This window comes from Phyllostomus discolor, chromosome 2, assembly GCF_004126475.2.
Source record: "Phyllostomus discolor isolate MPI-MPIP mPhyDis1 chromosome 2, mPhyDis1.pri.v3, whole genome shotgun sequence".
Lineage (NCBI taxonomy): Eukaryota > Metazoa > Chordata > Mammalia > Chiroptera > Phyllostomidae > Phyllostomus > Phyllostomus discolor.
The window spans coordinates 149701076-149717356 of NC_040904.2; the positions used below are offsets into that span (position 1 = coordinate 149701076).

Below are 16281 nucleotides of genomic sequence, written 5' to 3' on the forward strand. Positions count from 1 at the left end.
ATCAGGCCTGAGATAGAATACATAAACTCCTGTGAAACCTGCTTTGTTAAGAATGCTCTTCATTAAATGATAATAGCCCGAGCAGGAAATGAGTTTGTTTACCAAAGTTCTATAGCCTTTTAGCTAACAGACCCTGACTCAGAATAAGCCCTAGTAGTTCTTTGTGTGCTATCCATTGTTTGAACCTTACTGCTGACAATGATTAATGAGCTTTACCTGTATTCCTGTGCAAACGAACACAATAAAAACCTATCAAGGCAAGAACCGGGAAGCTCTCCTCTTGAGAGAGTTGCCATGTCGTCCCTTTTCCTCCACAGGAGTCGGTAGTCCGTGTGAATTTATCTCATTTCTCATCCATAATGCTGCGGACACTGCGGGCTGGTGTCTGCGTCACAGGAGAGCAAATGATGTAAGCCCGGTCCAAGTCCAAAGGCCCAAGAAGCAGAAGCACCAATGCCATGCCCCAACTCAAAAAGAGGGCAAACTTGCCCTTCCTCTGTCATTTGGTTCTATTCAGGTCCTCAACAGACTGGATGATGCCCACCCTCTTGATGAGGGTGGATCTTCTTTACTGAGTCTACTGGTATAAATGCTAATCTCTTCTAGAACCTCCCTCACAGACACACCCAGTAATGTGTCACCAGGGATCTGGGCACCCTTTAGCCTAGGCAAGTTGGCACATAAAATTAACCATCACACCTAGTGTTCCACTGAAGAGATGGTTACGTATTGCTAAGATTTCTTCACATGTGAAGTGTCGAATCACTTCTCTACCATGGTGCAAATATTCTCCCAAATTTGTCATTTTCTAAAATTTTAATGTTTTTAAATATATACATTGTAGTGTAATACTTCATTCCTTCTTCTAGTCAAATAATATTCCTTATATGGCTATAGTACATTTATATATCTATTCATCAGTTGGTGTACATTAGAGTTGTTTCAATTTTTTGGCTATTATGATGCTGCTGCTATGAATGGTTGTATACAAGTTTTTGTGTGGATACATGTTTTCATTTCTCTTGGGTATATACCTACAAATGGAATTGCTGGGTCACCAAGTAACTCTACATCCAACTGTTAAAAAACTGTTCATTGTTCTCCAGAGTGGCTGCATCTTTTACATTTTTACCAGCAATGTATGTGGTTCCAGTTTCTCCAGTCTCAACACTTGCTACTGTCGTCTTTTTTTTTTTAACTAGTCATTCTAATGGGTTGGGAGTGGTACCTAATTTTGGTTTTGATTTGCATTTCCCTATTAATAATTTTGAACATATTTTCATGTGCTTATTGGCCACTTATGTGTCTTCTTTGGAAAAATATCTATTTCCATCTTTTACTTATTTTCTGAATTGGGTTATTTGCATTTTTGTTATTGCTATTGTTGAGTTATAAAAATTCTTTATATATTCTGGATATTTGACTGTCATCAGGTATAATATTTGAAAATATTTTCTCTCATTCTGTGGTTGTCTTGTCACTTTCTTGATAGTATCCTTTGAAGCACAAATTTGTTTTTAAGTGTTAAATCCAATTATCTATTTTTCCTTTGGTTGCTTGTGTTTTTATGTCCTAGTTAAGAAACTGTGTCTAATTCAAAGTTATAAAAATTTTCATCTATGTTTATCCTGAGAGCTTTATAGTTTTAGATCTTACATTTAGCTTTCTGATTCATTTTGAGTTAGTTTTTGTATACAGTATGAAGTAGAAGTCCAATTTCTTTCTTCGCATTTGAATATAGCTTTTCAAACACCATTGGCTTATTTCTGGATTCTCAATTCCATTCCATAGACTGTTATGTGTATCCTTATGCCAGTACCTCTCAGTCTTCATTACTGTTGCTTTCTAGTAAGTTTTAAAATTGGAAAGTATGTCTTCCAATTTTGTTCTCTTTTTTCAAGATTGTTTTGGCTATCGTGGGTCTTTTGCATTTCCATATGAATTTCAGGATCTGCCTGTCAATTTCTGCAAAAAAAATATCTAGCTGAGTTTTTGATGGGAATTATAAAGAACCTGTAGATCTGCCCTGGCCAGGCAGCTCAGTTGGTCAGTATCATCTCAATACACCAAGGTTGTGGGTTTGATCCCTGGTCAGGACACATAACAAGAATCAACTGACGAATGCACAAATGAGTAGAAAGGCAAACTGATGTTTCTCTATTTCTCTCCCTTCCTCTCTCTTTAAAATCAATCAATACATAAAAAATTAAAATAATAAGCTACCTCTGTGTTTAAAAAAAAAAGAAGAATCTGTAGATCAATTTGGGTCGTATTGGCATATTTACAGTTGAAGCCTTCCAATCCACAAAGAATATCTTCCCACTTACTTAGGTTTGTAAAGTTTCTTTTAATAGTGGTTTATAGTTTTCAGGTTATAAGTCTTGTGCTCTTTGGTTAAATTTGTGAAGTTTATTTCTAAGCATTTTATTTTTTTGATACTCATAAAAAATTGTGTTCTTAATATGATCATTCATTGATAGTATATAAAATACAATAATTTTTTATGTTGATCTTGTATTCTACAACTTTTGCTGAAAGTGTTAGCTCTAACAGCTGGGTTTTTTTTGGGGGGGTGGATTCTTTAGAAGTTTCTACATACAAGATCATGTTATTTGTGAACAAAAATAGCTTTATTTCTCTCTTCCAATTTGGCTGCCTTTTCTTTCTTTCTTTCTCTTTTCTTTTTCTTTTTTCTTTTTTTTCTAGTTGCCCTATTTATAACCTCCAATACAATGTTGAATAAGAGTGGCAAGAGCAGATATTCTTGTCTTGTTCCTGATTTTAGGGGGAAAGCTTTCAGTCTGTCATCATTAAGTATAATACTAGCTGTGGGTTTTTCATAGTTGCCCTATATCAGGTTGAGAAAGTTCCCTTCTATTCCTAGAGTATTGATTTTTGTTTAAATCATGAAAAGATTTTGTCAAACACTTTTTCTGCATCTACTGAGATAATCATATGATTCTGTGTTTTAGTCTATTCACATGATGTATTACATTGATTGATTTTAGCATTTGAACCAACCTTCCATTCCTGGAATAAATCCCTTTCAATCACGGTGTAAGAAAGAGGAGGGAACACTTCCCAACTTATGCTATTACCATGACCCCTAAAGCAAAGACACCATTAGAAAACTACAAACCAATACACCTATGAACACAGATGTAAAAATCCTCACCAAAATGCTAGTAACCCAAATGTAGGAATGTACAAAAAGTATCATATACCACAACCAAGTTGAAGGAGTGTGGAGTGAGTACTAAAATTGTAGGATATTTGTTTTGGGGGGTGATGAAAATATTCTGGAATCAGACAATGATTGTAAAACATTGTGAATATACTAAAAATGTACACATTAAAGGGAAAACAGTATATGTGAATGATCTCTCAGTATTTTCTTTTTTTAAAAAAGGAAGCTACCTGCCTTCTGAGTTCTCCTTTCCCCCTCCCTACTGCCTAAAATATAGACATGATCAACTTAGGAAAAACATGTTAAGGGATGGTAAAGCAACAAGGTAGTAGGAACCTGGGTCTTTGGATGACCTCCCTAATCAGAATGACACAGCTCTGCGAACTGCCTATAAGCTCAGGCATTTATTAAAGGAAAAAATAAAACTAGTACCTGCTTTGTTTAGGTCACTATTATTAGGTTCCTGTTAAAGTATCCCATCCAATATTTTAATCAAGTCTATCAGGATATTTGTACTTTTCACTAGTACAAACAGTTCTGTAATGAAAATTCTCATATATCCCTGGATATGTATAAGAGGTTTTTTCAGGGCAAACATGTTGGAATGAAATCATTCAATCATCAGGTAGCACAGCTTCAATTACACATAGCAGGTTCGATTATTTTCCTAAGGGGCTGAACCAATTTTCCAGCAGAGTAAGACTTACCACTCCTTGATCTTTATCAATACTTGGTCTTATGAAACATATTAAATTTTGCCAATATAATGATTGTGAATGGTTGTGAATAGTATTCCATTACTGTTGTCACTTAAATTCCCCTGAGATTATTGGGATTGAGCGTCATTTCACATTAATTGGCCATTCGAGTTTCTCTTAGGAATTGCTGATACACATCCTTTGCTCATTTCCCCATTATATCATGTTATTTTCCTAAGGATTTGTAGAATTTTCATAAATGCTGAATAATCATTTGTTGATTACTTATTTTGCCATGATCTTGTATTAGTCTGTGGCTTACATTTCCACTGTTTACAATAATCTCAATCATATAGCGATTGTTACTTTAATGTGTTCAAAGGTATCAATCTTTTTCCTTTTATGATTTGTTCCTTCAGCCTTATTTAAGAAAATATTTCTTAAGCCTATGTCATAAGAATGTGCTGTCTCCCACAAGTTCCACAGTTCTCTTTTCACATTTAGGTTTTTTTTTTCCATTTGGAATTTATTGCTATGAATGTAAAGTATCAAATTTTATTTTTTATGTAGAACTAATTGTTCAAGCACCATTTATTCAAAAGTTAATTCTTTCCTAGATGAATTTCCTGTATCTTGTTTTTCAGTAAAATTTAATAATTTCTATTATAATTTCACTGAGGATATAATCTTTATTATTTCACCCCTATGAAATTTGTTGAGGTTTGCTTTGTGGCTTAGAAAATGATCGGTTTTTGAAAATGTTACTTGGGCACCTGACTTATACATGTCACCTGGGTCAGTTGTTAAATACATTATTCAATTCTGTTAGATATGTATTGATATTACTCTCATATGACTATATATCAGTCTCCAACAGAAGTGTGTTAACACCTCTATTCCTGATAAACTTACATATTTCTCCTTTGAGTGGCTTTAATTTTTTTGTTTTTACATATTTTAAAGTTACATTTTTTAGGTACATCTTAATATACAATTATTGTATTCTGTTGGATCAAGTTTTTTACAATTATGAAATATCCCTTTTTATCTTTAGTAACACACTTTTTTTTTACTTCAAAGCCTATCGTGTTTCATATAATACAGGCACTACAGGTTTCCTTTCTTTTTAGTGTATTTTTTTATAACATTTGCATAGTTTGCATTTTTTCATCTTTTAATTTTCAACCTTTATGTGTCCTTATGTTTTATGTGCAACTCTTGAAAACAGCATATATTTGGGTTTGTCTGTCCTTTTCCCCCAGTCTGCAATCTCTGTCTTTTAAATGGAAGAGTTAGTCCATTTACATTTAATATAATTACTTCAAAATGTGGGTTTAAATTTATCTTACTGGTATTTTTTATTTGTTCTATCTATCTACATTCCTTTCTATTTTCTTGCCTTTTTTTTTTTTGGTCAGTTTTCTTTACATTATTCCATTTCCCCCACTGTTTATATTCTGGAACTCCAACAAAGAACTTCTAACTCAGAAACTGGAGTGGAGTTTTCTAAGTCCCTTAGACCTAAGGTGGGATTTGCGAATGTGCATTTCTAACAAGTCCACAGATGCTGCAGATGCTGCTGGTCCAGTGACTGTGTTTTGAGAACCACTCTCTTGGAGGAAGAAATAGACTAGATAGAAGAAGATTAGCAAAAATGTATTGAATAATTGAAGCAAAAAATAATGGCCTTCACTAGGATAGTGGCAGTGAAAATTTTTAAAAAGTAGTAATATCAGAGAACAATGGTATCATTGATAGAAACAAAATATTATCAAATAGAAACAGGTTTTGGAGATAAAGACAAATTTGGTTGCCATTTTTATCCTTAAAATAGAGAAAACATAAGGTAATTATGACCAGAATCAAAGATTTAGCTTTCATTGAATAGTATTATTGTCTGGTTTTCTGTTCTCAAAAACTGTTTTTAAATAATGTTGTCCTGATATAAACAATTATATAAATATATTTATTACAAAGAAAAAAGTAGATTAAACTTCTAGGATTTAGGAGTTCATTTTCTCCACTGAGAGACAATGTCAGCATCTGCTGCTGTCACACAGTTGGACTGTAACTGCTGCAGTGGACATCACAGAGGTGTCACAGTCCAGGAGGTCCACTGCACCGTCAGATGAGCGGTTCGGAAAACGAGATGAGTGGCTATTCCTTCACTCGAGCATCAGCACACAGGGCCCTTCTAGTGACTCAGCCTGCTGCATTCTGCTACTCAACAAAGCAATTACATACATACATTTATTTGAATTAGTTTACTTACAAATAAGGTCACAAATTAAGTAATTTAATAAGCACATGGTTTTCAATTTATGACGCTGGTTATTTTAAAAGAAAAGAAAAGGATATTACTAAAGTTCAAAAGTACAAATTTGTACACGTTGATTTGTGTCCTTGAGAATACCTAAGTCACAGCATGAGGAATAGTTAGAAGCATTGTTTGTAATATTAAAAACCACTCTGTTCAGTATTTTACTAAATAATTATGGTAACTGTAATATAAATGTACTATTTATCTAGGAACTCAACTGAATATGAAATTCTGCTAAATACTGAAGAAAAATTTTAGACCCAAGGTAAATAAAACTTGACATCTTCATTCACAGTGACAAAAACATTTTAAATAAATAAAATGTATCAACTTATAAAAAGCTTTATAGCACTGAGGCAAGTCTGTGATAAAATAAATGCATTTTTCCCAAACTCTTGCTAAAATATATTGTAACATCACAAATCACTTCTGTCAAAGTAAAAAGTATCTGGTTAGTGTTTCAAACACATGATTTAAAGGGATTTTACAAATAATTGAGACCTTCAGAGAAGACATCCACAAAGGGAGGTCAGAGAGGGATCATGATGAGTAACCTCCAACAGGAGGATCTCAGCCGCCTGCAGACCAGACTGTTTCCAAAGAGCTGTAACGCCGATGGATAATTAACACATTCTGACCAAGTCTTGAAATATCCAATCATATTAGTCACTTACTCAAAATCTTCCATGGCTTCCCTATAGTTTCCTATTGCTGACGTAACAAACTTAGTGGCTTAAAACAACACAGATTTATTATTTCAAATTCTGGAGGTAAGAACTCAGAAGTGGGCCTCACAGGGCTAAAACCAACCCCAGCCAGACTGTATTCTTTTCTGGGGGCTGCAACAGAGAACCCATTTCCTTGCCTTTTCGGCTTCCTTAGAAATGGCAGTGGCCTGCATTCCTGGCTCACCGCCCTCTTCTGTATTCAAAACTAGCAATGGCCAGCTGTTCACATGTCTCTTCTCCTTGCACATTTAAGGACCCTTGTGATTACACTGGGCCCACCAGGATAATGTCCCTAATTTAACATCAACTGATTAGCAACCTTAACTCCATGGGCAACTTTAATTCCCCTTTGCCATGGAGCCTATCACAGGTTCTGGTGATCAGGATGTAAACATCTTGGGCAGCAGACAGGAGCCAGGGGAACATTATTCTTCCCACCATGGCTTCGCAGCACCTGCCAAACCCATCCTGGCTGTCAAGGGCTTCTACATATTGACTCCAATTTACCCGCCTGCCCTACCCCCAAAACTCTGCTCTTTGTGCCCACACCAGTCTTACCTGCTGATCCCCCCAAATACCCCATCCTCACAGAGAACCACAGCTTCACTCCTGGCCTTTTCTCTTCCTCAACGTTCTCTTCCTACCTCCCCACTTCTCCTGCCAAGACGAAAATTCTGTTCACTCTCAAAACCATGGCAAATGTTGCATTCCTCACGAAGCTGTACCCCTAACATTTCCTGTCTAGGTGTGCATATCATACTCTTCGTACCTCCCTGTAGAACTTTACATTTTGCCTTGTTTGATAGTTATCTGTGTAATCTCCTCTGTTATATAGTGATCTCACGAGGGAGGAAACTCATGAATTCATCCACACTTGCACATATATTAGGCATACCTAAAACCCAATGCTTGCTTCCAGCCATGTGCCTCCAAAACTACTCTCCTCTAGTTTTCCCATCTAGCAGAATCACCTCCTTTCACCAAGTTAAGCTTGTCACAGACCTTGGGAGTCATCACCAACTCCTCTTACCTTCATTCCTTACATGTAATCCATTAGTGAACTTTACCAATGCTACCCCCGATCTGACTCACCGTCATCTTTTCCCTGTGCTCCTGGACTCCCTGTTGCCAATCTTGCCTCTGCATCTCTCACCTTGCACAAGCGACATGTGCATGTACTCAGGCGTGTACATAGATGCATTACATGCACACATACACAAATTCTATTCTCAACTCAGCAGCCAGACGAATCATTTATGGTACATATTTTGAAAATCTGGCCCTGGCTGGCGTAGCTCAGTGGATTGAGCGTGGGCTGCAAACCAAAGTGTCGCAGGTTCGATTCCCAGCCAGGGTACATGCCTGGGTTGCAGGCCAGGCATGACCCCCAGCAACTGCACATTGGTGTTTCTCTCTCTCTGTCTCCCTCCCTTCCCTCTCTAAAAAAAATAAATAAATAAAATTTTAAAAAAAAGAAAATTTAAGTCCAATTATATCTCCATCCTGCTTAATGTTAGTTTACCAACATACTCTGTAAGGCCCTAATCTACACTTTGCTCACTGTGGTCCTCACTGTACCTCACCGTTCCTCACACAAGCCTGGGTGTCACTTGCCTCAGGGTCTTTGCACTTGCTGTTCCCTCAGCCTGTGGAACTCACCCTCTAGAGACCCACATGACTCATTCCTTTAGGTTCTTAAGAACTCTGCTCATCCCCTCAGGTTCTTTAGGTCTCTGTGCAAATGTCACTCCATCAGAGACAGCTTCCCTGACCAACCAATGCAAAACAGCAGCCCTTTGTTTCTTCCATCACTGTCTATACCCTTATGCTGCTTGAATTTGCTTTACACACATATCCTAACATGACATTACATTATAAACCTTCTTCTTCTCTGTCACCCTCCACCAAAATGTGAACTTTGTGATGGGAGAGGCTTTCTACTGATCTCTATCCTAGTGTCTGAACCTAGAGCATTCGTATCACAGAATAGGTATGCAGTAAGTATTTGTTAATGACTGAGCTCATTTTTGTATGTCCTCCTGTTTCTTGCCCAGTTCTTTGATCATAATAGATGTGTAAGAATTGAATTTTATGTACTTACTAAAAATTATTTATGTTGTCAACAGAGGAAAAACTATAGTAAGCCACTTTTTCATGGAGAAATAAAGACTGTAGAGAAGTTGTCACAATTCAGCTTAGCCTTTTACTATTTAGTTTTGAGATGACAGACTTCCAAAGAGCTCAAAGTATATCACACTGAACATTTATTTCAAGGATGGAGTTATGAAATGAACCATATTAGAATACACCGTCCACCCAGGGAGTGTCTGTGGCAGAGAGGGGTGGGACACTCCAACAGGGATGGGAAGAACACCAAAAAGGTGCGCGTAAACCGCAGTGCCCTCCATTTAGGTACACCAGGTTCAGTGGCTACGCTTAAAGCCTAAAGCCTCTGCTAATTCCTCCCAAGTTTTCCTTCTCATCAATGCACTTCTCTCACTTTTACAGTACTGGTTTCTCAGACAGACTTTTGTCCTTTGTTTCTATGTCTTTTGCATCAGAGAAAGAAAAAACTCAAAGTAAAAAATAAAACATAGTTTCTAATCATCCACTCTCTCGTTCCACATATAAGAAGCTGGTTTCAAAAATTCACCTTTTCTTTGCCACCAAATGTATATATTGATGCAAAAGCAAATGTCTGGAACTTTGTAAGTTCACCTAATGCATACTTAATTTAAAATGATCATTTCTAGCCCTGGCTGGTGTGGCTCAGTGGATTGAGTGTTGTTGGCCTGCTAACCATAGGGTCACTGGTTTGATTCCCAGTCGGGGCACATGCCTGGGTTGTGGGCCAGGTCCCCAGTAGGGGGGCATGAGAGGCAACCACACATTGATGCTTCTCTCCCTCTCTTTCTCCCTCCCCTCCCTAAAAATAAATGAATAAAATCTTAAAAAAATAAAAACAAAACTATCATTTCTATACTACAGTTGATCCTTCAATAACATGGGATTAAGGGCACCAACACTCCACACAGTCAAAAGTCCATGTATAGCCCTGGCAGGGTAGCTCAGTTGGTTGGAGCATCATCCTATACACACAAAAAGGCTGTAGATTTGATTCCTGGTCAGGGCATGTAGTTAGATTGCAGGTTTGATCCCTGATCAGGGCACGTATGGGAGGCAACCTATTGATGTTTCCCATAGATGTTTCTCTCTCACATTCTCTCTCCCTTCCTCTTCTCTCTAAAATTAATGAACATATCCTTGGGTGTAGATTTTTAATGCACACCCTTTCATTACTGTCTTCCACTATCTCTTGAAAATTAAAGAAGAAAATCTATGTATAACTTTTGACTCCCCCAAAACTCGACTACTAGCCTACTGTTGACTGGAAGCCTTACCAGTAACATAAACAGTTGATTAACACATACTTTGTGTGTACTGTATTCTTGCAAGAAAGTAAGTTAGAGAAAAGGAAATGTTATTAAGAAAATCATAAGGAAGAGAAAATACAGTTACTGTATTTATCGAAAAAAATCCACATATAAGTGGACCCATTCATTTTGAACCCATGCTGTTCAAGAATGAACTATAATTTTAAGTGACCTTCTCTAGTCCTTTAGAATTTCCTTGAGTCCCTCCTTTTATTCTATTCAGTAACATTGGTAACACCTTTTGACCTAAAAATACAAACATTAATCATGATGAATCTTTTTGGTTCTTATTTTACTTTGCTTGCAAAATAGATAAGTACATTTTTTTAAGCCAGTGATTTTGACTCTGTCTACACATAAAATCACTTTCAGAACTGTTTGAAAACCATTAATGCCCCCAACACACCCAAGACCAAGTCTCAGTCTCTGAGGGCTAGACCCAGCCAAGAGAATTTCTCTTTAAATTTCCCCCAGTGATTCTAAAGTGCCGCTGGAGTTAAGGATCAAAGTGCACAAGTCACAAAGAAGTAACGCAGTAATGGAAATAGCAGTGAGAGGATGCTGATCCCAAACTGAGATGCACTGTGGTTACTTCACAGAGCAGAACGTGGCCCTGTGTATAATTAGTTGACTTGAATACTTTATTGCATGACTGGATATAGTGATTACTTTAGTTAGTAAGAATATGATTCAAAACATAAATTAGTTGAACGGGACTTGAAGATATCTTAAATTATTAGTCATAAATCAAATTCAGTCACACTACCTTCTTTAGTAGTCTATAGCTTAAGAAGTTATACAAGTATATTGCAATATTTCCCCCTTTCCCTGCCTTTCACCATAATTAAAACAGCAAACTCAAAGGAGGGGAGAAAATCCTTGTTCTCTTTTTTTCCGAGAAGTGATTTCCTACACAGTTTCTTGTGGTAGTAGGTCATGAAGAAGAGAATGTTGGGTGACTAGGATCCATGCACATAGGGAATCCAGACATTCCAGAACAAGGGAATGGGTGGGAAATGTGCCTTCAATAAAGAGGTACGGTAAGAAAAAAAGAGATGTAGGCAGCCCGAGTGCAAGAGGGATGGGCAATGGGTATTGCCTAACAGCACGGGCACTATGGAAACATTCTGCTTACATACCGGACTCCAACACAGTATTTTAGTCACGTTGAATATTTCCATCACTAATGCTTATGAGAATTTCCAAACTGAGCATTTACATTGTCCAAAAGTAGAATGATGACTATAAAAGAACAAACTTACATCCTATAAATGCTACAAAGCAATTAGAATTTGGATAAACAGATATCTACTGATTTGGCTGGGGGAACCTTGGCTAAATTGGGATGTTGTTCATTATTTCCTGTAACAAAAAACAGATCTTTCTTCAGTTCTATCATTTCTTGAATAACTTTATACCATGTTATTTGGTTCTGATATGTCTTCAAAACAATGGTTGCTAGGATCTGAACTGGCACTGGAAAAAAACAGATTTTTTTGTAACAAAAAGTAATAAAGAAAATTGGAGTATTACATAAAGCATTGACTGCATCCAAATGATTAGAAAATCTATGTCTAATGATCCCAATCTACTTTTTCTGCCAGATCCTTCAAAACTGGGAAACAGCCTTTTTGAAGCAAATTCTAACTTTTCAATGTCTTGATTAGATATTAGCCATTTACTCATATATGTGCCTGCAATTTATTAGTGACTGAACCACTATCTTAAATTACCAATGTTTCATCAATTTTTAACACTACCTCCTAAATGATATACTACCATTTAATTTCTAAATCACCATTACTGCTTGACAGCTTTCTTTTATATTAATGGTTAATCTTTTTTAAAAAAGGGTGATGTTTCTAAAACTCTGATATTTCTTTTGAAATTTCTGAGCACTAGGCAGATTAACTTACACTTGTCTTTGAAACATTATTGTTTCTTCAAGACTTTAAACATAATCTAAATTGTGTATATGTTTACTGCTTATATATTATCTTCATTTTTAAGGTAAATGAATACTCATTTGTCAGCAGGAGCATCTTCTTTTTCAAAGATGAGTCATTATTTTTTTAAAAAAGAACTCCTTTTTTAAAAATTTCCCAAACTTAAGAATTTACTGTTTAGAAGCCAAGACCAGGAGTTTTGCTATAGGGAAATGGTAAACTTATTTTAAATACATCAACAATATTAATGTGAACATTTTTTCTTTTGGATGGATATAATTCTTCTTCTCACATTTAACAAAGCTCTTTGTACACAAGATTGATTCCTTTTTCCTCCTTGATCTTGAAGCACAGCCCCCACAGGTGGAAAACATCAGTAACTTTCAAGAAGATTCACACCTTCACTTTGATAGGTGAGCAACAAGAATAGTAAAAGAGACCAAGAGAAGAAGAAGAAAGAAGGTCCTTCTCGCACAGCCAGGTGTACTACAAAGCTCAATTAGTTCACACACTGAGGACACTGCTTTTTATAAGTTTTTTCTCCACTGGGAACCGTTTTCTGAGTCTTCCTCTCTCTGCTCTCCATCCCTCGGGTCCTAACCAGGTTTTTTTCTTTTTCGCTTGTGAGAACGAAAAAAGTGGCCAGGAAAGGAACATTGGTACATTTCACGGAGGCTTTTCTATTTTCAGTAAAATTTACCGCACTCCAAATGGCTCCCAATTGCCCCCCAGATACATAAAGTCATTAGTCTCCTAGACCTTTTGGGGAAGCTATTTTATGAAAACTGAAAGTCCTCTGTCCCAAAGGATTTATGCAGAATTTCAGATTTTATTCTACATCATTTGTCGACCTTCAAAAGCTCATGTTTGGACCCCAACTTAAAAACGTTTGTCTAGAGTAAAAAGGCAAGGAGCCCTCCTAACACCTTTCAAGGGGCTGCTCGAACCTTGACCAGAGTAGGTGGATCCCTACTACAAAACTGGCTCTGATACAAGGAAAAGTTAACTTTGCGCTCCTTGAATTTCTCCAAAGCCCATCCTGTATGCGCCGGACCAGACACCAGCCAAGGCCTCAAAATCTGAGGTCAGGCAAAACAAGTGTGTAAAGAAAGCCTCAGGGCACAACGGGTCTCCGCACACAAATTCACTTGAAGGACTGGCCCGTGGATCCCCAAAGTACTTTCTGCAGGTTTGAGTACAGCCTCCGATGCCTTGTCTCCTCTTAATAACCCGAGCATACTCCGAGCCCAGCCCGCGCGGGGTCTACCACCGATGCTCCTCTATCCTCAAAACCTCCGCGGGAGCGCGGCATCCTTCTCTGGGCGTCCTTACCTTGGGGTTGGTCAGGAGCTGGTGCTCGTCGCTGTGCAGCAGCGCCCTGGAGTTGGACTCCGAGTTGTTCACGTAGACCTGGACGCAGGGGTACTGCGATGTGCCCCTACAGTCGGCGCCACAGGTGAAGGTGCACTCGAACACCTCGCCGATCTGCTGCACCGACAGCACCGTGCAGTTGGCCGCTGTGGCTTGCAGATCCTGCAGCGCGGGGCTGAGCCAGCAGAAGCCGAAGATAAAGAGCAACACGACACCGGAGATGATGAGAAACAAGCCGAGCCGGATGCTTTTGTCCTCGGCTTCCGTGTACTCGTAAGCCACCCGGAGCTTCGCCATCGCCCCCCACTCCCAGCGGCTGGCGCGCTCCTCCCGCCCACCCCCCGCCCCCGGCACCGAGCCCCACTGCCTCGGGCGGGAGGAGCCGCCGCCACCGCGGCTGCACGACAGCAGGGGAGTGGGCGGCTAGGGGGAGCACGCGAGAACAAAGGGGCGGAGGCCGGCGACGCCCCGAAGGCGGCAGCGCCCCCACCCCCTAGCCCCGTCGTCTCCCTTGCCCCTGAGGCTCCCGGTGCTGCTGCGGCTCACAGCCTCCCGCACCCTACGGCGCGAGGAGCGCGCCGGCGGCTCCTGCCTCCAGCGCCCCCTGCCAGCCTCCGCCCGCGCGCTTTCTCCGCTTCCCCCACCCAGCCTCCTCTCGCCCAGAGTCTCCCTGTCTCCATCGCCCGTGTGCGGCTTTTCCGCGAACTCGCCTGGCACCTGCCCAGACGGCTGGAGCGGCTGGGCTGCAGCGAGCCTAGGGTAACCCCCGAACCCGAGGCTACCCCGCCCAGCCCCTCCCGCCGCGGACCCAGCCCTCCTGCCCCGCCCCGCCCGGGGGTGTCTCGGTTGGGCAAGGGGTAGCGAGCGCCTAGGATCATGGCAGGTGCTCGGGATCCTCGTTAAATCCCCTTGGAGGGACATCCGAGGAGGAGAAGCCTAGGTTCAATATAGCATAACTGGAATGAAATATATATATAAAGAAAGCAAACAGTGAGAAGGCGTAGTGCAAGCGGAGCAGCGGGAATCTTGAACTCCAAATCAGGATGGTCAACCAACCGAGAGAGTGAGCCAGCGACCTAGCAGCGGGCGCTGACAGGGGAACCGGCAGCCGGGACCGGCGGACTGGGGTTGAAGACCCCGGGAGCGGCATGCGCTGGGGCGCGCGGGGGGAGGAAGATCCTGCCACCAGTACCCACGCTACTCGCTAGCACGCGGCGGGGTGAGGGGCGTGACCTCGCTGCACCCCTCCTCCCTGCCACCCTACACCCACTCAGCGAGCGCGGTAACGGTCCAGCCACAGGGTCCTGCAGCTCCCAACCGTCAGGGCCGGAAGCCGGCGCCCCCGCGGCCCCACCCGCTGCAAGATCTGAGTGAAAGAGGCTCAGTCAGGCAGGGTTTGTTGTGCAGGCTACGCGCGTAGGGGTAAGGGCCTACGACTGGCAAGCCACCAGGATCCTGGGGGGAACTTGCAGCAACTTAGGTCTCCCGCAGCTGGTCAACCCCGGCTCGATTTGCCCCAAGGCTGGGACTGACTGATTCTGGACGGAAGAAAACTAGTGAAGAAGCTTGCAAGCCCTAGAAGGAAACACTACTTAACCCATTAGGACCTTCCCCTCGCTCCGGGACTCCGGAGAAGAGAACCCTTTTCAATTGTTTCCCTCTTTAGGAGTTTTTTTTTTTTTTTTTTTTGTTTTTTTTTTTTTTTTGCCACTCTTGGCCCACCCTGGGACTTGTAGATGAGCTTTCCACGAGCGATATGCAAGGCGTTAGCGGCGTGCAGACCCACTTTGGGACAGGTACCGTTTCTACCTACAGCTGCGTTTTGGTCTCTTAATTCTTCCCGTTGCCCCCCACCCCCACCGCTATTTCCTGTGCCTACCAGCAGCCAATATTCGTGACTTTTTAAAAAAAACATTTTTCCCAAATCACACATCTATTCTAATATCAAACTTGAGAACTTTTTCGACCTATTTTTAAAAGAATCAAAATGTTCACTTCTTTGCAAAATATACAAACATAATCTTTTTCTTGATTTGCAAGGCCTAAATTAATATACTCTTGAATCAGTTATGTTCCTGATGAGTATGGAAACACCCAATCATGGAATTTGGAATTCTTGACTTCTTTCTTGGATTTCAAATGTTACTTAACTGGTATTAAGTACCTTTCAGTTGCAGCTCTGTTACTTCTACATTCCTCTATTTAAGCAATTTTCAACTTTTTTCGTTTCAGGGCATACAAACTAATTACTAAAACTCTGCAGCACACCAAATAATATATTGTTTTGCCGATCTGACAAAAAAAACAGGTATAATTTTGATGCATTCACACTGGATGGATATTGTTGTATTTACTGTTGTCATTTTTTAAATTTGACAATCAACGGGAAAAGGGGTCAGTGTCCCTGACTAAGTAGTCAGGTATTGCAGGTTTAAAAATTCTTGCAGCATACGGTTGAAAATCACTGCTCTGTGTGGTAGATAACCATATTTCCAAACCAGGGGCAAAGAAGGTTTAATTACAGGAAGACCCTAAGTGGTTTTCTCTATAAATTAAGAAGGTGATGGGTTTAGAAATTTTTCAAATCAGTAAAATGT

At 40.0% G+C, this 16281-nt stretch overlaps 1 protein-coding gene across 1 annotated transcript in view; it reads right to left on the minus strand.

Annotated features, from left to right (window-relative positions):
* The window catches only part of KCNMB4 (potassium calcium-activated channel subfamily M regulatory beta subunit 4), a 57333-nt gene extending 43056 nt beyond the window's left edge, over nucleotides 1-14277 (minus strand). The window contains exon 1 of the mRNA XM_028533155.2: nucleotides 13646-14277. Within this exon, the coding sequence (XP_028388956.1) occupies nucleotides 13646-13981 (336 nt within the window). The 5' untranslated portion in view covers nucleotides 13982-14277. The remainder of the gene's footprint in view (nucleotides 1-13645) is intronic.
* Nucleotides 14278-16281: the final 2004 nt, after the last annotated feature.